Source organism: Notechis scutatus, chromosome 1 (genome assembly GCF_049901735.1).
Source record: "Notechis scutatus isolate UNSWTSFEM ecotype Mainland chromosome 1, rNotScu1.2, whole genome shotgun sequence".
Taxonomy (NCBI): domain Eukaryota; kingdom Metazoa; phylum Chordata; class Lepidosauria; order Squamata; family Elapidae; genus Notechis; species Notechis scutatus.
Window position 1 is genome coordinate 191,911,001 of NC_142009.1, and position 27,628 is coordinate 191,938,628.

General features: G+C 43.2%; 1 protein-coding gene across 3 annotated transcripts in view; it reads left to right on the forward strand.

Annotated features, from left to right (window-relative positions):
- Positions 1–7,021: 7,021 nt before the first annotated feature.
- The window catches only part of STK39 (serine/threonine kinase 39), a 143,331-nt gene continuing 122,724 nt past the window's right edge, over positions 7,022–27,628 (forward strand). Inside the window, exons 1-2 of one of the 3 annotated variants that reach the window (XM_087949775.1) lie at positions 7,319–7,583; positions 25,733–26,468. In XM_087949775.1, the coding sequence (XP_087805901.1) occupies positions 26,453–26,468 (16 nt within the window). In that variant the 5' untranslated portion in view covers positions 7,319–7,583; positions 25,733–26,452. Of the gene's footprint in view, positions 7,584–13,691; positions 13,765–25,732; positions 26,469–27,628 lie in introns of those variants that run through there. The other 2 variants (XM_087949773.1, XM_087949777.1) reach the window with 2 other exon arrangements.

A 27,628-nucleotide genomic window follows, 5' to 3' on the forward strand; every position in this document is an offset into this window, starting at 1 on the left:
CTAAACAATTTCCTAACACACTTAAACAGCGCACACCCCAAAATCAAGTTCACCATGGAAACAGAAACAAACAAACAACTACCATTCCTAGATGTACTAATCTACAAAAAAACAGATGGCACACTAGGACACACCATATACCAGAAGAAAACACACACCAACCGCTACCTCAACGCCCAATCCCACCACCACCCAGCACAGATAAACTCCGTGGCTAAAACACTAATTACCAGAACCAAACGCCTGGCAGACAAGACACACATTAAGGCTGAACTATGCACCCTGACTAAAGTACTGACAGCCAACGGCTTCCACAAAAGCAAAATCACCAGCTTGATCCACAAAAACACACTGAAACATAATAGAGACCCAGAAGATGAACAGACCTATGGAACAACTGTCCTGCCCTACATAAGAGGTACTACAGACAAAATTAGTAAGGTACTACACAGACATCACATCAGGACTGCCTTCAAAACAGACAGAAAAATAGCAGCCATCCTTAGCAACCCCAAAGATAAAATTGACCTGGAAAACCAAGGCGTATACGAAGTCCCCTGTGCATCATGCCCGGCCACATACATTGGACAGACCAATAGAAGAATAAGTACCCGCCTGGATGAACACAAAAATGCAGTCAAAAAGCTGGAACACACTTCCTCACTAGTCCAACACATGGAAGCTACAGGTCATAGCATCAACTTCAATGGCACCAAAACCCTGGCCACTATGGAAAACCCTAGCCACAGAGTCATCAGAGAAGCCATAGAGATTGAAAAAGACCAGAAAGCATGAACAGAAGAGATGATTCCACCAGGCTGTCAATCATTTGGAAGCCTGCACTCACAAACAAAAAAATCTCCACACCACAAGCCAGGCAAACACCTGGGCACAAACAGATCCCCCTGATACCTCCAGCTCAAACACACCCCAACCAGGCACCCAGATGAAACCCAGCTTCCTAACTAATGATAGCCGTCCATTTACCCAAGCCAAGCTGCACTAAAGGCCTCCATTAAAGTAACACAATGCTGCCAGCCAATCAAGATACAAAAAGAGCCAAAAACAGACAGAAGATATCAGAAACACCCATCAAGCAGAACACAGCAAACTCCGAGACCAATAAACACAGACCAAGACTCCCAACCAATCAGGATGAAGAAAAACCATTCTGGCACAGCAATAGGCTGCCCCAAATTTAAATCTGAAACCACTGTAAAAGTCTGACCCACAGACGGACACAATACAGAAGCCTGATGATGGCAGATGAGATTCTGCTGAAACGCTACAACTTTAAAAGAACTACAATGACGTGGAAAATACCCGAACCAAGCCGAACACCATACATGTAAGTACCTGAAAACTTAAGAAAACATATATATATATATATATATACCGTATTTATCGGCGTATAACACGCACTGGCGTATAACACGCATCTTCATTTTAAGGGGAAATTTCAGGAAAAAAAATTTAAAAAATTCTGCCTGCCTGCCTTAGTTTCTGGTTGTTTGGGAGCAGCTTCGGCTGAGAATAATAACTATTCGCCTCTTTTACTCAGCCGAAGCTGTTCCGATTCAACCATTAACGAAGGCAGGCAGGCAGGCAGAACGGAGCACTGCGGGCGGGCGGGCGGGCGGACGGGGTGGGGGTGGGGGAGAGGCGACAGGAAAAGCCCCCCGCTTCTTTGAAGCAGTTTCTTCCTGTGCTGGTGGAGGAGCGAGAGAGCAACTGAGAGAGCTGACCCAGAGAGAAGGACAGGCTTCGGTTGCTTCCTCCCTCCCCTTCTTTCATTTGTGTCCTTGATCCCCGATCCCAGCAGCATTCACCGAAGGCTTCTTAACATATATCGGCGTATAACACGCATACATCATTTGCCCCCTATTTTCAGGGGGAAAAAGTGCGTGTTATACGCCGATAAATACGTATATATATATATATATATATATATAATATATATAAATATATAAATATAAATATATATAAATATAATATTATATTATATTATATAAATATAAATAATATAAATAATATAAATAATTATATAAATATATAAATAATATAAAGCCTGATGATGGCAGATGAGATTCTGCTGAAACGTTGCTACAACTTTAAAAGAACAACTACAATGACGTGGGAAAATACCCTAACCAAGCCGAACACCATATATATATATATATATAATATATATATAAATATATAAATATAAATATATATAAATATAATATATATTATATATATATTATATATATATATATATATATATATATATATATATATATATATATATATATATATATATATATATATATATATATATATATATATATATATATATATATATATATATATATATATATATAGTATTCAGCTTTGTATGGGTATTTTTCCATGTCATTATATTTTTTTAGTTGTAGCAACGCCGGCAGAATCTCATCTGCCATCATCAGGCTTCTGTATAGTATTCATCAAACACTGTACAGACGAACACAATACAGAAGCCTGATGATGGCAGATGAGATTCTGCCAAACGTTGCTACAACTTTAAAAGCACAACTATAATGACGTAGGAAAATACCCGAACAAAGCTGAATACCATACATATAAATACCTGCGAAAACTTAAGAATATATATACACACACACACACACACAGAGAGAGAGAGAGAGAGAGAGAGAGAGAGAGAGAGAGAGAGAGAAATGTATGTGCGGGTTTCAGTCTTTTCAGCTAACGAATGTGGAAGATAATGTCAGCAATCTTTAACACAGAGGTCTTCAACTTGGCACTTTAGATTAGGACTTCAACTCCCAGAATTCTGGGAGTTGAAGTCCACAAGTCTTAAAGTTGCCAAGGTTGGAGACCTCTGCTTTAACAGATGGAATAGGAAAGTTTCCACACACTCCCCACCCAAAAAAGCTATGTCATTTTATGCATGTATACTTTCAAATTATTCAGATTTGGCTTATACCATTGGTAGGTTTTGCTCACTATGCTATAAGCCATCCTGTGATTTATTTGGTTTGGGCTAAATATGATGTGTACATCCAATCAACACAGTTTGTAAATGATAGTTTATGGCTTTGCATGTTGTATGAATTGAGCCAAGGATGGTTCCTTCAGTAAGCTACAGTTAAAAATAAAATGTGGATTACAGAAATTCAATTTGTAAGTCAGATTTTAAAAAAAGAACCCAAAACAAATCTGGTGCTGTTGGAATACAAGCAGCACCGGTGCATCTACACAGAAACTAAACCACCAAGAAAAGAAAAATTATCAAAACCTTCAATATTAATGTGCTTCTACTTCCTCCTATGAAAAATCTATTACAAAATGTAGCATGTTTGAAGAATTTCTGCTTAGACTTGACTTCCTCCCCCCAGGCTTAAAACTGACCCTGCTGTTAGCACCTAGCTTTTCTTGCACTTTGTCTCTTTTATTAGGAACAAAGATTCTATTATCATTTGTTCTCTTGTGTGTCTTTGTGTTGCTCCGACTCTCATGATCCCTAGGCAGTGTCCAGAGTTATTTTGACATAACCTTCAAATAAGATTTACCCTGTCAGTAATAAGCAAAGTTAAACATCTTTCCAAACCTGACTTAGGTTTCATTTTTAAATAAAAAAATGAATGAAAGTAGAATTTAATTAAGGTGAACTGCCAACATTTGAATCAAAGAGAGATTTAAATCTTAGAACAAAACATTCTTCCAGCTTTCAAAGTTTAGGTGAAATGAGGATATTTTTTTTAGTGTTCCTTATTGATGATAATATTAATGCAATAATTGCTAGGAAGATATACTATACAGCTGTTATTTAGACTTAAGAAAATACAGCTGATGACAACTTTGTTCAACAGAGAAGTCTAATTTTTGATAGTCATCACTGCATGTTCCTGTAACTGGAAAAAGGAAACAAAATGTTATATCTCAACTAGTTTTTGGTTATTAAAACTATGGTTTCCAAGTACTACAGAATGGAGAATGCATTTTAGCATCCGAGGGGGGAAATGGAAAATACATTTATATATTCATACAACTAACTATGTCACCTTACAAAACAGCATAGTGCAACATAAGAGAGAGAACATCCTGTTTAAACAGAAAGCTAGTTCCTTCATGAGAATAAATCATACCTGCCAGGGTAAAATGAAAAAGTAAATAGGAAAGTTGATGTAAAGCAGAAGATTACACTGTTTCATTGTTAATAAATTAAGGCCAGAGCAATAGTGAGACAGAGAATCTATTATTAAATAAAATTCTCCTCAGTAAAGGTTTTGCTTTTTTTGATCAATATCTTTAAAAAAAAAACCAGAACAGCTGAATCAAATCTTTTCTGTACTGTTTGTCTATAAATATGCTGGCCAGATTTTTGGTATGGCATTATTTATATTAAAAAAAATATGCTTAGGATTGCACTGTAGAACTTTGTTTTGTTTCAAAAATAAGATCTCTGAGGAAAGCATTCTTAGAATCCAGTATAGAGTTGGGGGTGAACTTCTTGCTCTTGTCCATCAAGGACACTTCCTGTCTCCATTAGCTAAATCCAGCCATGGTAATGCATATCTATGCCTAAACTATGCAGTTAAGCACTTATGTAATCTCCAGGGTAACCCTCATTCACAGACAAGCTTTTCCTGGACTCCTGGAAACAGCACGTACCTGGAAAATACTATTACTGGGCTCTTTTAGTATGTAACTGGATTACAAGAACACATGTAGAACCTACACCAAGTTCTTGCAGAGGCAGAAAATGTTTTGGGTTGGGGATAACATTTTGAGGTAGATAGGTGCTCTCACAAAATGGCTGCCCTGAAAAATGGCTACCCTGCTGGGTATGGCGAATTACAAAATACTCATTGATCAGAGTATGAAAACATCCTTAAGATGATTTCTACCACTTAGAAAGTTTTTTCTGCAGGCAAGTCTGATATTAGATGCTGTAGCTTTGCTCAATAGCACACCATCTTGTTTTCAATTTCCAAGAAAAAAGAATTAGGTGGACCAGAAAATAGATTGCAAGAATCACTATAAGCCCCAAATTGTCTGGATCACTTGAGGAATTTTTATGAATAAAGCCAGATTGAAGAGGATGGTCATCAGTTATGGGCATTTTGCTTCTATCAATAGTTTACTACTTCGTTCTACAAGCGTGTCACAAAAAATAGGTGTTTTCCCATGAATACTATTTAAAATTGTTATCACTGAATAGCAACTCCGTGCAGGGGTCTCCAAAATTGGCAACTTTAAGACTTGTGGACTTCAACTCCCAGAATTCTCCAGCCAGCTCCAATTTTGGAGACCTCTGTTCTAGTGCATCTTGCTGCAAGGTGTGCTGCTAGAAAGAGCAGTTTGTTTATTATGTATTAAATTTATATGCCATCCATCTCACTGTCAAGCAACTCCACCAATGCCTGGAAGTCACAGGTTTAAAAGTACTAAGATTCAAGTGTGTAGGACATGTATACTTTGACCCAGTGGTGTGATTCAATTTTTTTTTACTACTGGTTCTGTAGGTGTGGCTTGGTGGGTGTGGCAGGGGAAGGATACTGTAAAATCTCCAGTCAGACGTGGTATTTGCCAGTTCTCCGAACTACTCAAAATTTCCACTACTGGTTCTCCAGAACTGGTCAGAACCTGCAGAATACCACCTCTGCTTTGACCTAGAAAAATTATGTGATTAGAAAAATTATGTTAACTCAATGGCGAAAAATTACTCCTTGCATATATTCAGAAACACATCTGGACTATGACATGACAACTAATAAACTTGTCATGTTTGCTGTGTTACACAACATTTTGCTTTGTTGTTTTCCACTTCTCCAACCTGTTCACCCCTAAATATATTAGATTTCCATGCCCAAAGCCTCTCTGAAGATCTGAAGTCCAACAATTGCTGGAAAATAGCACCAGGTTGGGATGTGAATACTACACACAAAGCACTGAGAGGTACTGTAGCTGTCAATGGATTAAATAAGAGTAAGAAGATCAAAGCTCACTAGAGGCCTATTTTTTTTTCTCTGTCGGTACAAACTACTAGAAGATAACCCTGATCTTCAGAGGAACTGTGTTCTTGGGAACTTAGGGAAAATGCTTGCCTTTTACTGTAATATTAATGACTTTAGTTCAATCCAGCCACTTTAAAAGCCTAAATAGTTGAGGATAGATAAAAAGAAATATAGTGTTTTCTTTCAGGTGGCTGTTTCAAGAAAGTGGAATGCCATAGTGTTCTAGAACAGGACTAAGCAACCTAATAACTTCCAGATATTTTTAGTGGAAGTCTAGCAATCATTTCTAATTAGCTATACAGTACAGTTCTTCTTCACATTGTTTCGATTTTCTTGAGTTTCTCCATAAGGAAATGCATAGCCTTGCAAAAAAGAAACTCAAAATAAAACAAAGAGTTTTGCTCTGCCACTTTGTAAGCAAGACTTTGCTCTTATAAAAAGTTTGCACAAAATTTCTTGCACACAATGCATTTTTTAAAAAATCACCAATTAAAGAAAACTATTCGTAAAACTTCTTGGATAAATGGAAAACTTTTGCTGCTCCTTTCTCAATATCTAATTACTTCACAAACGCTGCAAAACATCTCTTTGCCAGACTCGGGTTCCGATTACCAGATACGGGCTACAAAACTTCGAATGACGACTCGCTAGTAGCAGGAATACATTTCTCCTCTCTGCCCTCTAGTGACGGTCTGGAGTTTTGCAACCCGGACTTGGCGTCCTTTAAGAAAGTTAGGAATACCCCTCGGCGCTTCAGCTATTGAGTTAAATTAATAACTGAATTAAACTTTAACCGAACTAAAGTTAGCAGTACTGTATTGAATACTATTCCTAACGGCAGGAAAAGGCTCGTTTAACTTTTGGAGCGCATTTTGCCCTCCTTCTCCCAAAAGATATACCCGATGCCTCTCTTATCAGATCCATCTTATCAGTGTTGACTCGGAAGTAAACCGTGCAAATGTTCCAGGGGGCGGACTCCGAAATCAAGTTGTACCGTTGAGTAAAACTCCTATTGAATTCACCGGGTTTTCCTTCCATGAAAATAGGTTAGGGGAGGATCTGACAGATCTGGGTGCAATCTTTTTCTCAGCCGCCGTTTATTCTCAGCTTTGCAGCGCACTCATTGGCCGCCCTCTCTTTGAACGCTCTCCTCCTTCGCGTGATTTCGCCCTGTAGTCAGGCTTTCGGATTGCCGAAGTCGATCAGCTGCTAATTCTCATTCCGCTTGGCAACTTCTGCTTCTCCGGCGTGCAGCTTCAGCCTCCGCCCCCTCGGTGCGCTCCCTCCCTCGCCGTGTGGGCTGGCTGGCTGGCAGGCGGGCAGGATGGGAGAGAGGGAGGGAGGGAACGAGCGAGCGAGCTGCAGATGAGGGTTAAAGGTGCCGCTGGCTGGAAGTTTGAAGAAGGTCGCCGCTTGGTGAGCGAGCTCCGGCAAGCATCATGGCGGAGCAGAACGACTCGCCCGTTCACGTCCAGCAGCCTCAGCCGGCGCCGGCTGCACCGCCCCCGACTTCGACTCCCGCACCTCAAGCCGCCGGCTGGCCCATTTGCCGGGACGCCTATGAACTGCAGGAGGTGATCGGTCAGTTGGCACAGAAGGGAGCGGCTTCTATAACTTGGGGGTGTGGGGGTGTGTGTGGAGGAAAGAGGGATGGCTGACTCAGGGGGTGAGAGAGAGAGAGAGAGAGGAGCAAATGCTTCGTCAGCCGGCTTTGGGGCCTACCGGCGTTTTTGTGTTACCGAAGCCCGGGGGCTTCTCATTATTGCGGCGGATGCGCCCCGCCACTGCAGTATTATCTGCTGCAGCTGCAAACTTGACTTCCTCCTCGCCTCGCACCTTCCTCTGTTGCAACGGTCCATCTGTTGGGGGGGGGAGGGGAGGAGGGGCGGGCGCGTTCTAGAACGCTCGGGGTGGTGGTGGGGGGGGAAGAGGAATGCGAGGCAGCGACGCCTGGGAGGGGGGGGCATCCTAGTCTCTCTGTCTCTCCTCCCCCCAGTCCTCCCTGGCTCCTTGCTTTCCTCGCTCCCTTGGGTTTTCTCGCAAGTAGTATTTTGGCTCTTGGCTGTCCTGAGGGTAGATCGCCTCGAAGTTGCCATGGCACTTCTTCTCCGCTTTCTGGAAGAGAAGCCTAACTTTTCTCCTCCTCCCTCCCTCCCTTTTTTGCTGCTGTAATTACGCCCAAATGGCGAAACGTGTAACTAATCGCCGACCTCTCCCACTCTTGTCGGTTTTTTTTTTTTTTTAAAAAAATCTTCCTATTAGACATCTGTTTTCTCCAGCTGCAGAGAGTCTCGCCCCGATGTACGGGTCTCCAAGAAAACCACATTGCCGTTTTTTAGGATGACTTGTAGAATGGTCTGGTGGGCTGGTGCAGGCGAGGGGTGGCTCTGGGATTGCTCCTTTTTCCACATCTTTTTCGCTTCTGGCCTCTACACCCCCCACCCCCTTTGGGTTTAATTGGATCATTAGCGTGTGTGGTGTTTAGACGGGCTTTTTTTTTTTTTTTGGTGTGTCTGGAAAGGCATCCCAGTTGCCATTCTGAGCTTGTAGTTTTAATTGTGCCCAATCATTCCTCTGCTAGGTTCACATAGAGATACTATGGTAGTTTGATACAGAGAAGCAGTTGGTCTAAGTGCTGCGTTTGTTTCTTGCTTCTCTTCTGTTTCTGAGAGAACAGAGTGAAGCAATGAGAGGGGGATGCTCTATTGGCCTTTAGTTTTTTTTTTCCTGCTATGTTATGGATAAGGAGGCCAAAAACCAGCAGGGAAGGCAAAAAAATAAATTGCAATCCAGTAATTTTATTATTTCCCAAGCTGTACTCTTCAATCACCATTGGATACTCTGGCCTTCAGTTCATCTTGCAGTTGTTCCAACACTGATCACCACCAACTGCTGAAATAAAATGAATAAATAAACAGAATGGAAACTGGCTTTCCATCTGATGTTCTGACCCAAATGTTTGAAAAGATCCAGACATTCTGTGTCTACTCCCCTTGGGGAAGATGCAGCTTTTCTATGTTCCGCCTAGCTAAAAATGGTTAAGTTAGAAATCTCCCTCTCCTTTTGATCAATTTTATTTCCTCTACTGTCTATCATTCATAGGCCTTCTTTGTCTTATGGGTGGTACAAAATATCTGAAAGGTGCTGTTTAAGTTATCTAAACTATCCTGTTTTTCTAATCTGGCAGAAGTCTCTAGCAAGTTTCCAACTCTGGAGTTTGACATTCTGCAGGCATGCTTGTGAATTGTCCACAGCTGAAGAAAATAAAGGAAGAATGTCTTGTCTACTTCCTTAAAGAATGAGGTTGCACGCTGTGGCTCACTGAAATTACTCAGCTTCAGTAATCTGAACGGCTTACCTTTGCATTTATAGATTGCACTATTCTATTTCTTAGATGCTCCCAAACATTCAGAAATAAGAATGGTAAGATCAGTCATCAAGAAAGAACATTACAGGGATAATAAAAGTCACAGTAACCAACCAGATTTCATATCCTGATATGCAAATATCTGGGACTCATATAATTTTTGTTTGGAAAAAATGAAATTTCTGTAGGAGGATATGAGATGTCTGTCTGTGTTGCAGGCTGTTAGGTAAATTGTACCTTGTGCTGAATATTTAGACTTCCAAAAATGGTTTTCTGGAAAGAAGCAAATAGGTTTGCCATCCATTATTTGACATTGATTGGAATTTATAAGCCTTTGTGAGGAAACTGACAGACACTGACTAAAAATGACAGAAACAGACTAAAAACCATCATGCAATTTATACATGTATTAGATTTTTATCTAGCCTTTTAAATATGAAACTCAAGGTGGGGGAAACAGTTATTTCCCCTGCTTCATATTTCCCCACAACAAAATCCATGAGGATTGGTTGATTTGACACAGTGACTGGCCCAAAGTCATACAACTGGCGAAGGGAGGCCTAGAATTCACTGTCTTCTGTTTTTTAGGTCAACATCTTTACCACTATTTCAAACTGGCTATCAATTGCCTAAATGCATTGAATGACCTTTTATCTTACAATTCAGTCTTCAGCATTTTTGTTTACAAGTTGGTCCTAGTGAAGTTTTCTACCCCTACTTAAGTACTTGTTTAGATCTGTTACATCTAGCTACTAAAATCAAGACACCCCTTTTATGCAAGCAAATAAAGCTGTTGCAGTTTTTTGTAGCCCAAATGTGGCCTTAATTTATTACTTCATAATAAACCTAAATATTGAAACAGTACTACTTGCATTAACCCTTCTAAAATCCTTATATCTTATGTTCATGTCAGAGAATTCTATTCATCTGTAAACCTCAATATAAATTAATTGCATAGTATATTTAAATGGAGGTGTAAATTTATGTTCAGACTAATAGACAGTAGATCCAATTTTTCTAATTTAGATCTGAACAAGTATGCATATTAATTGGTTATTATAGTAATTGACATGTCTGTATCAAAAGAGATCTTTGAACAATGGATCATAATCTGAAACAGCCTACTGTCCATAAGGTTTTTGAACTCCCAAATGTGTCCTCAATTAGGGAGCTGTAATAAATATGAAGGATCAGTATCTGACATGTATTAAGAAAACAATAGAATAATACAGGTAAACCAGTACACATGTATATTTGGGAATAAGAGCCATGAGTTCAACTTGGCTTATTCCAAAATAAGGTGCTAAGCATGAAGGCTATGATAACGTTTGACTGTGAGAGTCCGACATTTTTGCCCCTAGTTTCTTACAAAGAAAAGCCACCTTTAACTGCTGATCTATAATTTCAAATTAGGTTCATCTTGAATTCTCTGTTTGAAACAGGGCTGGGTAAACTGCATACAGTTCTCCAGAGCAATTTGTGATATCGTTGCACCCTTCTTCCTGGTGGTTGACCTATAGACTAGTAAGAGTGTCTTTTCACCACAGATTGGGGGCACTTTTTACAGGGGAAAAATGTCCAGATCAGATGCAAAGCCCCCAAACAATTCATTGCCATCAAGGTAGTTGAATCAGTTAGGAAATGTTTGTCCTATTATTACTGGCTATTTACTAGGTGTTTGATATAATTTTTTAAAACTTAGTGTTTGCACATTCAGGGGTGACAAGGGTATACTCCCAGATTGCACTTAGAGGGATATTCAGTTTAAGAAATTATACAAAGATGTTCTGAATTTTCCGAGGAGATGGTGGGTGGATTGATTATCATTCCTGCTTTAAAATTTATGGTAATGTCTCAGACATAAAAGGACAAGATAAATATTCTCATAAACATATGGTGGTAAGAGTTTGAGTTCATGTAATTGGCTTGGTTTATTTTACAATTGTTCAGATGAACCATATTGCATTAAGCCATGATTTACTAGCTGCAGTTTTTGCTAAAACCATATTATAGTGTCCTCTTTGTATTAACCATAAAATACAGAAAGTACTGAAAATATCTCGGAAGCAGAAGGTAGCTAATTGGATTCACACATCTTATTAACTCATAAGGTGATTTGTTTCATTTTGACTTAAATTTATTAATTGCAAACCCTGTGTTATGGCATTAGTATTCTATATGTGCTACTATCACTGGTTTCACACATTTTGCACAAAGCCATAGTTTATGTAATCTTAACATGTTAAATAAATTACCAGATTGGATTCAAATTCTGCACTAAGCCAAAATCAGACTATGGAATGGTTTAGCTCAATGAGTGAAATAATCACTTTCTGTAATCATAGAGAGGCATTGCATATTGTTACCTTAATTTAAATTGTTTACATGTCTTGTGAAAATTTGCAATGGTTTGGCACTGCCCATGAAGGTCACTGCTTTTTAATATCAGGTTCCACGAAATGTCTTAGGAAAAAGTAAATTAAGTTTTGCCAACCCTAGCAAAATGTTTTCCTATTTCAGTGTTGCATATTGTTTTTAAATCTTACAGTGTGGCACTCCTTGAAGGGTGTTGCTGTCCTTGTTTTGGAAGCTAAGCCACTGAGAGAAGCGTAGCTATTGCAGCTTTGTTAGTCTGTTCTGTCTGCGCCCCCCCCCCCCCAGTGTAGAGGGGAAAAAAGGCTGCTGAAAAGGCCACAGTGGAATATTGGGCTGGCAGGGGGATGGACAGGTACATTTTGTACATTGTTCTGACCCAAACCTTGTTCCAAGGAAACAAACATGAAACAGAGGTAACAGCAAAACCTTTTAATGATTCTTTACGAATTCCATTCCTTCACGGTTAAAAGGCTGTTTCAAACTGTCTCTGATAAGAATGAGCCTTGCCAAGGTTGTGCAAAGCTGCCAAGAATACTAGATAAAGTTACTAAGAAATCTTTCAAACACAAAGAGTCTCCAAACACCAACCAAGATACTCCGAACATCCACAAGGTTTGAGTGCAAAAACTTCTTTGCTTCTTGCAAAGAACTCCGGTTTCTCAGCTGGCTTTTATCTCTTAAGGGAGGGGCCATTACCTTGCAGGCTTACTCTCAAGTCCACCCGTGCTGCTGCAGCTGCTCTTTCCTTTGAGCAGCCCTGCACATACGCATACAGGGCACAGGCTCCTCGGGAACCTCTTCATCACTGCTGCCAGCCTCCACATTCTCCGAAGGCAGTATTCCGCTCCCTGATGGTCCTGGCCTCATCCCTGCATCACACCAGGCCCCTCATCTGAGTCCTCGCTCTCCGAGACCTCAGCTGTTTGCACCTGCTGCTGGCGAACCACAACATACATGTGCATACATGAACATTTTGTTGCTTATTGAAGTAAGAACACTCTTGACTCCCAAGTAAATTGCATGATGGTACCTTGCATATTTGGTGGCTAAATTGATAGAAATCTTTGTTATGACAGAAACCAGGCATTTTGGATTTATGTTTCAAATCAAATATACTTTTAACTCCGAAGTTACGCTATTTGTATCTGGTACACCCTCCACCCCGGATAAAATGAGCCAGCATTTCATAATCTTTTTTTCTGTTAATTCACTATAGCGCCTCCACACAGATGTGAAGATGAATCAAAGTTGTTCAATAGTTGTTGACTCCTTTTTCTAAATTTGGTTTGGGTGTATTTTGTTCTGGTCCTGATTCTCTATACTCCCTGAATGTATCTAAAAATAAAAAAAAAACCCAAACCCTGTCATCGGCCTTGATACGGTTAGCCTACTGAAAATATAGTTGAAGACATATTTGCAGGGTCATCATGCAAAAGAGGAGATGGGCTTTCTTCTCTGTGGCCCCAGAGAGCACAAGCAGAACAAAAGAGAAAGTTCAGTCCAGATATCGGAACAAATTTTCTGACCAAATGAGCTGTCAGCTGGTACAGGGGTCTCCAACCTTGGCAACTTTAAGACTTGTGGACTTCAACTCCCAGAGTTCGCAGGCTGAGAAATAATGGGAGTGAAGTCCAGAAGTCTTAATGTTGCCAACGTTGGAGACCCCCCGAGCTGGTCGACAAGGCTGTCACAGTGAGTTCTTCTGTGCTAGAGGACTTCAAATGGAGGCCGGATGTTCATTGCCAAAATTGCGGTAGTAGATATGGCATTTTAAGAAGGGGATTGGGCTAGATGCCTTCTGTTGATGATTCTTTGAAGCTTATCAGGCTAAGATGTAAAAAGTGTCAGGAACAATTAAATTCCTCTTGTTGACTTTTTTGTCCTTATCTTGCTTAATACTGCAAGTTAAATATTGTTGAGATTTATTTCTTTTTCCCTTTTGTTTAGGTGGGGACAAGCTTTTTCCCTTGTGGTTGTCTCTTTCCTCCAGCTTACTGAAGGAGTTTGGCTGAAGTTCGGGTAATCCTTGGCTTGCAACAGTTCGCTTAGTGACCGTTTGAGGTTACAACAGCACTGAAAAAATAGATTTATGACCGTTGTTTTCACACTTACAACCGTAGCAGCACTCCCATGGTCACGTGATCAGAATTCAGATGCCTGGTAACTGACTCATATTTATGACGGTTGCAGTGTCCTGGGGTCATGCGGTCTTCCCTTTTGTGACCTACTGACAAGCAAAGTCAGTGGGGAAGCCAGACTCGCTTAGCAACCCTGTTACCAACTTAACAACTTGCAGTGGTTGAGTTAGCAACTGTGGTAAGATGGGGGCAAAACTCACTTAACAACTCACTTAGCGACGGAAATTTTGGGCTCAATTGTGGTCGTACGTTGAGGACTACCTATATATGAAAAGCATTATTAATCAGTGAGGATTGGACAAGCTGTTTGTATTATCTGATGGTGTCATTGCATGCAGTCAACAGATTCCCGTGAAGAAAATCATTTGGAGTTCATGCACTAGACATGCATATCGTATGAATCAAATGTATCCAATGTGGGCTTTGAAGGTAACAGTCTGAAATGCCCACTTGCAGAACAGTTAATAACTTTAAACTATTTTCGCAAAGCCTGGATTTTGCTGCTTGTTTTGTTTGTTGTCAGAGTGAGGGCTTAACGTAGGGTTAAGATTGCAGCAATTGGATAATGTGGCTAGCTTCCTCTTCCTGAGGGCTGCATCAGTAGCTGGCAAATGGTATCCTCACTAATTAAATTGTCAAAGGAAATGGGAGACAGATTGCACTGGCTTTGGAGAGACCGTAGCCTATCTGTGATGAGACTAAGGGGAACACCCTTTTTTTGTGTACTCTGCTGCTTCCAAGCCTGGGCAAAGCTCTGTTGAATAATAAGGAAGCATAATGCCAAATATTTATATAGCACTTGGAGAAGGGGGTTTGTGAAAAAGTTGTGTGATGTTCTCATGGTGATCCATATACAATCTTGTTGATAGCCCTATCCTTGTCACTTGATAGATGGTGCTGGGCCACAATTGAGTCTGCCTAATGAAAAGTGGTGGTGTGAGTTGAATGAGGGCCTTCTTGGCTCACTGTGGGGTTTGTGAGCTTCTGCGCTGTCAATCTACACTTAAAAAAGGCATGCAGCGTTCTAGAGAGACAGTAGGCTATCTGTGGGCCGTCTCTTCTGCTCTAGGGCAAACACTGTTTCCCTCTCTTAACCAAGATTCCTAAAATTAGCAGATGGAACAAACATTTCTTCTATTTCTGTCTGCTATGCTTCAGTTGGGATTTTGTGCTTCCTACCCAAAAGTATCTTGCACATTTATTTATTTCATATTTGTATGTGTGTGTTTTTGTATTAGCGCAGGCAGAATGATTCAGAGGAAAAAATGTATATTAGATATTCAGTTCTTGGGACTGGCTATTAAAATATAAAATGCTAGGTGAGAAAGATTCCCAACATTCACTGTCAATGTAAGCAAATATCTCTGGCTGGATTTATATATCATTGTAAGCACTGTTTTGTTTTAACCATAGTATCTTAAATAACTGTTCAGATATCATTCTGAGAGATACATCAGCGAAACATCAGCATGGCATGGTGTAGTATGTGAACCTACCCATAATATTAGATAACGTTGAGACTGTGTGAATTGATAAGATTTGAATGGAATAAACTAAACCATAGCATAGCAACAGTTAGGGCAGCTTTCTTCAATCTTCCAAATGCATGACACTGCAAATTCCAGAATTCTTAGCTATTATATTCATTGACACTGCTGGCATGAAGTTCTGGTGATTTATTTATAGTTATTCATATATTGCCCAGTTTCCAAAATTCTGGGCATTCACTATATAGGAGTAGAATGTAAACAACTCAAAAATAGAATCCAGCCCAAATAAGTGTAAAATGGTAGTCAGTCCACATACGATAACGCAGTACTATCAAGCAGCTAGGGGGGGAAAAAAGATCCATTGTCAAACAACAATCTGGTAGATCAATGGAGCTTTGTGGAAGATCAATAGAGATGTGGGCCAAGCAGCTTCTGCAGGCAAGGATTTCCATGGTGGTATATAAGCCATTGCAGAGAAGAATTGCATTTATTTATTTATTTATTTATTTAGATTTGGATTAAATAATGTGTATGGTCACTCAACTCCTGGCTATTGAGTCCATGTCCTCCTGATTTCTTATAGGGGTTGAAGTCTATATCATTTTCTTCCTGTACATTCATATGGACTAGGCAGATTCATATAGGGCTTTCCAGTCTAAAGTATTCAGCATCGGATCCAATCTGGGCTGGTCACCGGGACAAGCCTGAGCTTTCAGACTTGTGCTGGAGCCCATCCTCTGGAATCTTCTCTCCAATGTAATGTGCTTTGGGCTATTCTATGCATAGTATTTATGTGGTGCCTGGCTGTATGTGGCTTTTTATTCGTTGATTGGGGTGTCGATAGCCAACAATTAAATTGTTGGCTGTAAAAAGCCATACACAACCAGGCACCACCTAAATACTATGCATAGAATAGCCCAAAGCACATATTACATTGGAGAGAAGATTCCAGAGGATGGGCTCCAGCATGAGACTGAAAGCTCGGAAGATTTAAACCTCTGGTCCCAATGACTGACCCAGATTGGATCCTGCAACATTATTCTGGGCGTGTATATACTGGTTCTGTGGGCGTGGCTAGGTAGGAGTGGCTAGGTGGGTGTGGCCATGTGACGGTGGGCGTGGCTTTTTTTTGCAGCAAACCCTCCTCCCCACACACATTTTTTTTGCCTCCTGGGTTTCAGGGAAAGCCTCCTGGGCAAAGCAGTAAGACAGTGAGGGGGTTCTCGGCACAGCTGATCGTTAGAACAGCTGATCATCAGGAGGAGAAAAAAATACCGGTTTGCGAAACCGGTAGCTGTTTTTTTTACTACTGGTTCACCTGGACCGTACCGAACCGGTAGAATACAACCACTGGATCCAACATAAAATTCTGTGAAAGGGGAAAATGCATCATCAATTAGTAAGAACACTCTGCTTTTCTCTATATATAAATAGAATCTTATCACCAGCAACTCTTGCTGCAGGAATTAAGCACTTTGATGCTTCAAATATCAGGAGAGGGGGGGTGGCAGAACTAATATTTGTTCACACTGTTGCTTTCCTTCCCTTATGAAAGCAGTCTCCTGTTTATAGACATCCAAATTGTTCTAGAAGAACCGACTTGAAAGCCTACATGGTCATTTATTGAGAAACAAGGTAACAGATTGATAAGGCACCTGTGGGATTAAATTTCCGTCTTTCATTCTCTGGATCTTTGCCCTGACTTGACTATGATAGTTGGTGTCCCAGTATATAGAATTAACATGGCTTGATTTCTGTCTCATGATTAATGCCAATATGTAATTAGTCTAATGAGATAATGTGCATCTTAATATTCAGGGGACGGGCTGTAGGAATCTTCCGATAAGATACATACTTAGACAGTTTGTGGAGATATGTCTTTAATGTTGGGAAGGAAGTTTACATAAAAGGCCTTTCCTGGAGATGAGAGAATAACTTCTTGTATAAATGTATGCATTGAGGACAAACATTTTTGGAGACAATCTTTGAACTAGAGTTGATAGGCACATAGGTGCTAATGAAATACGTAAATAAGACATGCATGAGAATAGCAAAAGAAGGTTTGCATTGAGTTACTATCTTCCAGTCTAAAGCTTTGAGTGCTCTTGAGGGAGAAAAAAATGGGAGATTGTAATTTATCACATTTTTTTACAGTTTTTACTGAAATTGAAAGTTGTCCAAGATTGCTCCTGTTACCTTCAATGTTCTCCTTTATCTCAGTGGAATTCATTTTAACAGAATTTCATCAATAATTGTATCCTACTGTAATTAGCTAGGGAGATCTTCTATTGGGATTTTCCATCCATTTCATTCCTATGTTGATGCAGCCTTGCTGCAGAAGGATAGCTTGCTAATTCTGGTGTAGTCATCTAGCATTAAAAGGAAATCCCGAGATAGCAATTGTATAACTCCCATGGAGTAAAAAAGTATCCCACTTGAGTGCCTGTGATACTAATGGGAATAAATTGCAGTATTGCTATCAAATCTTATTTGGAAGTTCAAGGTTGTCATACCATTATCAGATCATTAAAAATGTAACTTTGGGGTGGTATTTATTTATATTTATTTTATATATCAAATGTATACCCTGCCATATATTAAACGTATACCCTGCCATCCAGAATCAAGATGATATAGAGCAATAAAACATATTAAATGATCTAAAGAATAAAAAGAACACTGTCAAAATCGAGGCAAATTTAAAATAGCAGTTGCTAAACAGAAAATTCACCATTCTCCCTAAAACGGGAGAATAAGGACCAAAGACACTTCTTGAGAGAAAGTATTACACAATTTGGAGGCAAAGTAGAAGGTCTTCCTCATGTATTAGGGGGCTAAATTTCTGCAAGCAAGGAGGATCAAAAGGACTATTTCTGCTGATGGGTTCATAGCAGGAAATACGGTCCTTCAGATAATTAAGTTCTAAATAGTTTAGGGGTTTAAAAGTGAATCTTAAATTGTGCCTGGTAAGCAATTGGCAACTACAGGTAGTCTTTGACTTACGGCCATAATAGAGCCCAACATTTATGTCACTAAGTGAGAAATTTGTTAAGTGAGTTTTGTCCATTTTATGACTTTTCTTGCCACATTTGTTAAGTGAATAACTGCAGTTGTTAAATTAGTAACACTGTTGTGACTTTGCTTGTCAGAGGGATGCAAAAGGTGATCACATGACCCTGGGAAACTGCAACTGTCATAAATATGAACCAGTTGTCAAGCATTCAAATGTAAATCAAATGACTACAATAGTTGTAAGTATGAAAAATGGCTGCTGCTATATCTTTTTTTTCAGTGCTGTTGTAACTTTGAACGGTCACTAAACAAACTTGTAAGTTGAGGACTACCTGTAGTGCATATTTTTAAAATTTGGTTCTCATATCATCCCCCTAGTGTTTATATTTGTACTAGTCAGCAGTCTGGTTGCTCCATTTTGTACTAACTGCAGTTAGGAGGTGCTGTTCAAGTGCATCACAGAGCAAAGCATATAGCAGCAGCCACGAGAAGAAGGTAGGGATGATCATTGCTAAGTCTAGTGTCACAAAAAGGGTCCTAGTTGGCACATGAGCCATGGCTGTGCTCCTTACCACATCCTTCACTTGCAAATCTAGTGATAACTGGGACTTGGATACTCCCAAATTGTGAAATTTTTGTTTCTGGGGAATGCTGTCCTGTCTAAAACCAACTCCAACTCCACTTCAGTCCTAGAGCCTGACTTTCTCCTTACTATCTGATTTTCCATCTTATCTGGATATAATCTCACCTTATTCTTTCTCATCCAGCCCATCCTTGAATTTAAACACTATTCAGAAGTAGTTTGAAGAGATTGTTTTATTGGAATTAGATGGTCAGGATCTTACACTTGTGAGATATCATCAGCATATCATCAGATATCTGTCTTGGTTCTGCCTTCTTCCTAAACTCCAAATGATCCCTCTTAGCAATTTCATGTAGATGTTGAACAGCATAGGGCAGAGGTTACCAACCCCTGGGAAGCAGCCCACTGCTGGGTTGTGTGGCCTATTCAGGCAGCATGAGTGGCAGGCCGGCGGGCATGTGTGTGCAATAGGAACACCAGTTGAGCTGTAGGTATGCATGCCGGTCTACCAATCACACAAAGACTCTGTGCTTCTCCCTCGGGCCGCTCGGAGCATCCAGAGACTGGGATGTGCTTCTGAGTCCTCTTCTTGCAGGCTGAGCTTTAGATGAGGAAACGCCCGCCTCACGTGGTATTGCGCAGCGCCTCCCAGTCTTTGCTCAGCCTCGAAGAGTCAGGCTGTGTTTCAGAGAGCTCCTTGGCTGATCGTACATTTCTTGCCTATTTCTTGCCTATTCCAACTTCGCTCTTCATAAGGTTTGCCTTTCCTTCCTCCTCCTGCGCAAAGGGTCTGGACTTAAGGGAAAAATTTCCCGTCCCTGGGGCGAAGCTGTGGCTCGCAGCGCGATAGCGTGACCCCCCTTATCAGATCGCGTCGCTGCCTCCGCGTTGCCTTATGGCACGCATTTCTTTTATTGCTGGATTCCCCCCACCCTAAACGCCGATCGGGAGGGTCATCGCCCTAGGGCCCTAGGAGCTGAGCTGACCAGCAAGCCCTCCTTTTTCCGTCCCGGGCGTCCCGACGGTTCAGCTTGCGGCCGCCATTTTGGCTCCGCATCGTGGTCGGGCGCCATTTTCAAATACTTAGCTGCGGTGAATTGGAGCTCCAGGCCATGGGTTAAAGCTTAGCTGCCCATCTCCTCCACCTGGCCCGCTCCTTTATTACTTGTTGGCCTCCCGCAGCCCGCTTCGGGGCGAAGTTGCAGCCCCTCCGGTTTTCTTTTTCTTGTCTGAGGCCTGCTGCCAGAGGCCCTCTCTTCAACTCTAGGCCTCAGGCGTTTATTTGACTGATTGGCCTGTACTGAGATACAGTTCTCCTGTTACGGTTACTGTTTCTATAGATTTCAAAAAAACAAAACAAAAAAAAAAAACACCAAGACTTCAATTCCTGACAGAGGGTTTTAATCCCATTGAAAAATCTGTGGCTACAATGCATATTATCCTTGATTTGCAGCAGCTTGTTTAGTGACTGTTCAAAGTTACAATGACATTAAAAAAAATATATATATATATGATATTTTTAAAACCAGGGGCTGTTTAGCTCCTGAAGCTAATGTATTGCATATTGTCACCTAATGTGAAATACAAATACAAAAAAAAAAAAAAAAGAATAAAATTCTTTTTGTACATCAATATTTCTCATAGATATATAGAGGTATACGTAGAACCTGTATATTCACCTGGTATAAAACATAAAAATAAATAAAGGGAGAAGAAAAATTACAAATTAGAGTATATATATTTCTGTTATCTCCGTACATAACAAATTCCAAAAGGGGGAGCGGGCCAGCTTCATCGCCACCCGGCCTCATCCAGGCCTGATCTGGGCGAGCCAACCGCCCTTGCTAGTATTTATTATCTAACATGGCAGACGACAATCCTCTAAACGTCCTTCCTTGAAGGCTAAGGCAAAGTCCCACTACTTGCGCAGGCAGGACAAGGAACCTAAGGGCTCTAGACAGGACAAGGAACCTTCCAAGGCCTCCAACGTGACGCCTCAAGGCGCCACAAAGCGTTGGATAAAGAGTCTGACAGGCGCTTCAGGAGTCCCGCCCGAGCCGCCAATACTTCCTCCTCCAACCACTTTTACACCCACTGCTGCTGGTCTGCGCCAGGACGAACCCTCTACCTCCGAGGTTCCGCCTCACATCAGGGCTTGGATGGAATCACCCATCCGCCAGAGCATTGCAGAGGGACTACAACACATGACCAGATCAGGCTTCTCCCATGAGCCTCCGAGCACGACTCTTTATCCATCAGATCCTTCCACAACCGGTCCCCCGGTTGATCAGGTACTCTCTCAGAGGGACAGCCCTCCTCCGGTTGGGGCCCAGGTGGAGGAGGAAGGGGACTTTGGGGATTTCAGGAAGAGGAAGAGGACTCCCAGATGGGATCCTCCCGCTACAGTGAAACCCTCTTAGAGGCTGACATCATGGAGGGGGAGATGTCGGAGGACGAGGGCACTTCCCCGACCAACCCACTTTTGGGGGCTGTTCAAGCCGCACATGTTCAAGTCCCTCCTCCTTAAGGCCAAGTATGTCTCTGGCCTTCTTCCCCAGTCCCCTGCAAACCTTCCCCCGTCCCAGAGGGCCCGGAGGACTCCATTTTCACCCAACTAGTGATGGAAGCTGAGGTCATCCCTTCCTTCCATCTTCGTGATCCGGCAGCGAAGCAACTCACCTCCACAGGGACCCCTCCTACACCCTCTAGCCAAGACAAGAGATTCCTTAATCTCGATTCGGCACTATCTAGCCTTCTGAACATTCCGAACTTGATGACCCCATTATGGGTCTGGTTTTTCTCCTCTACCCTTGTGAGGCCCTAGAGGCCTTGAAACCTGATGACATGCGGGCGGAGCTGGCGCTGCGCAGGGCCCACCTATATGACGCCTGGGCCATTAAATCAGCTATGGCCGCTTCCTTTTTCACAAGGTCCTCTATCCGCTGGCTACGCCAGCTCAAGGAACACGTCCCCGCTTCAATCTCAGAGCACACCAGGACATATGGTTAGTGGCTGCAGCCGAGTTCTCGGCTGACGCCACTTACCAGTCGGTAAAATTCTCTTCCAGGGCCATCACATCGCACGCCACGGCTCGCCGCATGCTGGCTCAAACACTGGCAGACGGACGTAAAGAATAAGGTCAAGCTAACCACTGCTCCCACTAAGGGAGATAAACTGTTTGGCCCAGCTTGGAACCACTGTTGGTCGAGGACCGCAGTAAGAGAAAGTATCTACCCCCTTCCCGCCCAGATACCCTAGACCCCCTTCCTTCCGATCCCAGGACCGCACGGTCCCGGGCGACAGGACCAGACGCGGTGGCAGCTACAAGAGACCTTTCGGGATCGGGAGGAAGGCCCTACCGCAGAAGGTGGAGCTTCTTCCTCCCTCCCCATTGGCGGCCGCCTCAGCCACTTCGCTGCCCAATGGGACATATCCACATCCGATGCATGGGTTAGGACACAATCAGGTTTGGTCTCGCCCTGGAGTTCAGGTCCGCCCCCTGATTATTTCATCCCATCCCCTCCTCAAGGGATCCCTCCAAACGTGCACCAATGGATGCAGCCATCCATCATCTTGACATCCAGGCCATGCAACCTGTCCCTCCGAATCAGAGAGAAAAGGGCTTTACTCCCATCTCTTTGGGGTGCCCAAACACTCTGGGGTTGAGAGTCATCCTGGACTTGAAACGGCTCAACCGTCACCTTATCCAGCGTAGGTTCAATATGCACTCCTTGCAATCTATTCTTTAGGCTCCAGGCGGGAGACTGCAAATCTTCCATAGATCTTTTCGGAGGCATTCCTCCATATTCCAATCAGGCCCTCCCATTACAAATTCCCCAGGTTCTGTCATAATAGCCTTCACTATCAATACGTGGCCCTACCCTTTGACTGGCCTCGCCCCCGGACCTTCACCAAGGTCCCGGCGGCCCTGGCGGCTCATCTCAGGAGCGCCCCGCCTGCCTCCACTGCTACTTGGACGTTAACCTTATTCTATCCCCGTCCAAATCCCAGGCAGTCAGGGATACCAGGGTCACCCTCTCGCCTTTGGGCACACGGGTTTCTAGTCAATTGGCAAAGAGCCAACTTACCCCTTCCACCCGAATCAACCTCTTGGGTGCCATAATTTATTCCGCTTCTCAAAGAGTTTTCCTCTCTCCGGAGAGGTTCCTTAGCATTCAAGCCCTGGTCAAACAGAGCAGGCGTTCAAGGAGGGTGGCCTTGCTGGACTTCTCTGAATTGTTGGGCAAAATGGTGTCACCCATCTCTATTATTCCCTGGGCCCATCTACACAGTAGATCCCTCCAGTGGCTCCTGCTCCTGCCCAACGATCCGGAAGAAGCAACTCGAAGGCCAGAATCAGGGTCCCTCCAAGGGTCCTCACGTTTCTTCTCTGGTGGACCAATCCCGCCATCAACAGAGGCCTCCTCTTCGCGGATCCTCAATGACTCTCCGTCACTACGGACGCAAGCCTGTCCGGTTGAGGCGCTCATCTCGACTCGCCTCGGCACAGGGCAAATGGTCGCCGACCGAGCGGAGGTGCAGTATCAATTGGCTAGAGCTTCACGCGTCCATCTGGCCCTGTGCAGTTTTTCCTCAGATCCGCAAACATCACGTTCTCGCTCACGGACAACGCCACGGCCAATGCCCATATCAACAGGCAAGGGGGCACCCAGTCCATCCAGCTAATGAGGGAAGCCGAGCGCCTTTGCCGCTGGGCAGAATCCAACCTCCTATCTCTAAAAGCCGAACACATCTCCGGAGTAGACAATACTCAGGCGGACTGGCTGAGCAGGGCCACGGTGGACCAGGCAGAATGGCGCTCCATCCATCCCTATTCGAGGAAGCGTCCAGAATATTCGCCTTCCGGTGGTGGACCCTTTCGCCTCTCCGTCCAACACTCAGCTTCCACGGTTCTTCTCCCGGTATCCGTCTCACCGGTCGGAGAATCACAACGCCATGCTTTGCCCATGGCCCCCAGGGCTCCTATATGCCTCCCCTCCGCTCCCGTTAGTTCCCAGAGTAATACAGAAACTCATTCAGGAGAGGGCAGTCCTTCTCCTGGTGGCTCCCTATTGGCCCAGGCGACCGTGGTTTGCGGACCTCCGCTTTTATTGGTAACGCCCCATGGAGGATCCCCGGACTGGGTCTCCCTCTCTCAGGGGCCCTTCTGCATCAGGAGCCTCAATGGCTCCAGTTAGCCGCCTGGAGGTTGAGCGGATCCGCCTGACTAGTGAGAAGCCCTCAGTCAAGTCATCGACACTATTTTGGCCGCCAGGCGACCTTCCACTACACGAATTTATGATGCCACTTGGAAGGGGTTCTGCAAGTGGTGTAGCGGGTCTCAGATTGATCCCCTCTCTCCTCTGTGGCTCAGATCCTAGAATTCTTCAGGAAGGCCTTCGCAAGGGCTCGCACCTAACACCCTGAGACTACAATTTCTGCCCTCTCGACCGTGGTCTCCTGTGATAACTACGGTTCCCTTTCTCATCACCCCGAATTGGATCTTTCCTTAGGGCGCCACCAACCTGTGCCCTCCCACTGTTCACAGGTTCCCCACATGGGACCTCAACAAGGTCCTCGTTTCTCTTACTCGTCCCCGTTCGAGTCTTTGAGGGATTCATCCCTTCAGTTTCGGAATTAGCAGCTCTGTCAGTCAGGAGCGATCTATGCGTGTTCCATGCAGACCGAGTGGTCCTTCGTCCCGACCCCACCTTCCTACCAAAAGTCAACTCTCCCTTCCATAGGTCACAGGAACTGGTTCTACCAAACTTTTGCCCTAGGCCCTCCAGGGGCAGGGGGTCCTCTGGCACTCCCTAGATGTTAGAAGGGCCTTGCGTATATATATTAAGCGCACTCAATCCATGAGAAAGTCGGAATCCCTCTTCCTATCCTTTCAACCCAGGTCACTGGGGCTTAGGGTTTCTCCTTCCACCATCAGTCGCTGCATCAGGGCCACCATTGTGAGGGGCTACCTTTCCCATTCCCTGCCCGCCCCGGGTGGAATAACCGCCCATTCCACCAGAAGTGCAGCCACCTCGGCGGCCTGGGCCACGCAAGCCCCCATCGCTGACATTTGTCGGGCAGCCACCTGGACCTCTCCGTCCCCATTTATCAGACATTATAAAATAGATACGTACGCCTCAGCGGAGGCCTCTTTTGGCCGACGGGTCTTACAGAGGATCATCAGTGATCCGGAGGGGCCTTCGGGCCAGACGGAGTCCCACCCGTAGGACAGCCCAGCTTTGGTATGTCCCAGTCTCTGGATGCTCCGAGCGGCTCGAGGAGAATGGGCGTTGGTTCTTACCTGATACGCCCTTCTCGGCGAGCCGCGAGGAGCATCCAGCCCCACCCTAATTTCTCCGTCTGGTGGGGACTCTTGCTTCAGCCAAGGAGCCAATAGTAGATTAGAAAGAATTAATAACCTCTCTTCTCGTTATCGCAAAAACTGGGGAGACGCTGCGCAATACCACGTGAGGGGCGGAGCGTTCCTCATCTAAAGCTCAGCCTGCAAGAAGAGGACTCAGAAGCACATCCCAGTCTCTGGATGCTCCTCGCGGCTCGCCGAGAAGGGGCGATCAGGTAAGAACCAACGCCCAGCTCATGCAGCCCAGTTGCCCGCTCCCCTCCAGCTGGGCCACCAAGCCACAAAAATTGGGGACAACTAGTATAGGGACAGGATGGTCTACTATGAGACCCACATAGGTCCCTGATTTAGAGGGTTGAACACTACTCCTCAGCACCATCTTCTTGCTGTATCCCAACAGAAATCATCAAAACCACGACAGAACAGTATCCCTGAGACCCAACCCTGCCAAATGACCTCCAAATACAACAATCAATAGTATTAGAAACCATTGAGACATTCTGGAAAACTGGCAAGGCTTCATTCTCTCATCTAATTTCAGAAGTTAGTCATCACCAGGGACACCAAAGCAGTGTCAGTATCCTATCTTAGGCAAAACCCCAATTGAGACATGGCAATATAATTCATTTCATCCAACTGCATCTGGAGCTGTGAAGCCAACTCTTTCTCAATTACTTTTATTTGGAATTGGAGACCGACCTCTGATTAGAAAGATCTTCCTGGTTTAGATTCATATTCAATAAAAGATTCATAACCACTTCCTTTAAACAAATGAGAATACATTCCTCATTTAAGGGGATACTAATCACTTCCCATAATCATGGGATTAGCCTTGGCCTATCTGATTTAATCAGTCAAGAGTGTTAGGAATCTGTACACCAATTAGTTGGCTTGGCAATATATAAACCAACAATGTATGTTTGTAGCTTTAAGACAAAATCACTATTGATTTATACTATATTCCGATTGGTTGATGATATTGCGAATTACCATAAGAGGGAGCTAGAGATCATAGCTTGCTCTCTCTGACATTCTGTCTCTCTGACATTCTGTTGCTATCTAAGGTTCTCTGTTGTATTTATGCTGTGCTTATATACTTTGATATTTTTGTTTACTGTAAATGACAAAGGCAACCGGTAAGACTTTGTAATTGGATATTCTTTGGACTGTAAAACGTATATGACCTGGACCGTTTATTGGACTGAGCTATTTCTTAAAGTAAACTTTAATTCAATTTAGTGTATCTGTGTGTGGCTGAATAATTATTCATAACTACTCTCGTAAACGTTTCCATGTGCATATCCTTGTTACTCAGGGGTTATTCTGTACATATCATAACAAAGAGTGACAAGTGTCAATCAAAGAGATGATTCTTGTCCACACCCTTGAGATGTACAAGCTGAACAACTTTGTGGAGGAGGTGCTGCACAGATAAGACCGTTGCTGGTCCGTTCTTAGGTGCAGTGGAGGTAGAGAAGTGAACCCTTATTGTCATCAAGTAGGACTGCAGTTGGGCCTTAAACTGGGACTTCTCTGTGTTTGAAACAATTTGTCCTGAAAATTCCTCCATTTGTGTCCCTGCCCTCTCTTAGTTCTCTCCATTACTGATTAACCAAGCTGCTGACACAGGTCTGCACATTGGAAGAGAGCACTTAAAAGCAATGGTGTCAGCCATCCATGCTCTGTTATTTGGCCATGCCTTCATCACTGACAAGATGAAGCAGGAAACTCCCCAAACGCATTTGAGAAACTGTTGGGATTGACCACCTGCCTAGCTTGGGCCATCTTAAAGAGCCCTCAGCTGTGTGGAGTTTTACAGCAGCCATCAATCTAAAACTGAGCAGTTTGTCTCTCTGTGACAGTAAAGCACATTTTTTAACTTTCAGGTCACCTGCTTCAGGTGAACAGAATACCAAATACCATCAAAGAGATGATGCATTTCTGGGCTTAATACCAGGCTAGGTAATTGGGCGTTGCAGGTAGGCCAAATGCAGAGAATCATGGAGATGACCTTGAGGGAAATAAGCAAGAACAATTATATAAGTAAACAGAGCTGAAATATTCCTGAAGTCCTGGGAAAACAAGATCCTGCAGTATTTAGACGTGGTTCAGGAAAAATTGGGCTCTAAAAAGAAGGGGATGCAAAGCACCATGAGGCATGCAAGACTGCAATTTATAGCCTGTCTCAAAAACATATAGTTCTAAACTAGGGGAATCAAACTCATGTCATGGTGGTGTCACTTGACATATTGGGACTTTTCTCCCCTTCACTAAATCAGGTGTGGGCATGGCCAGC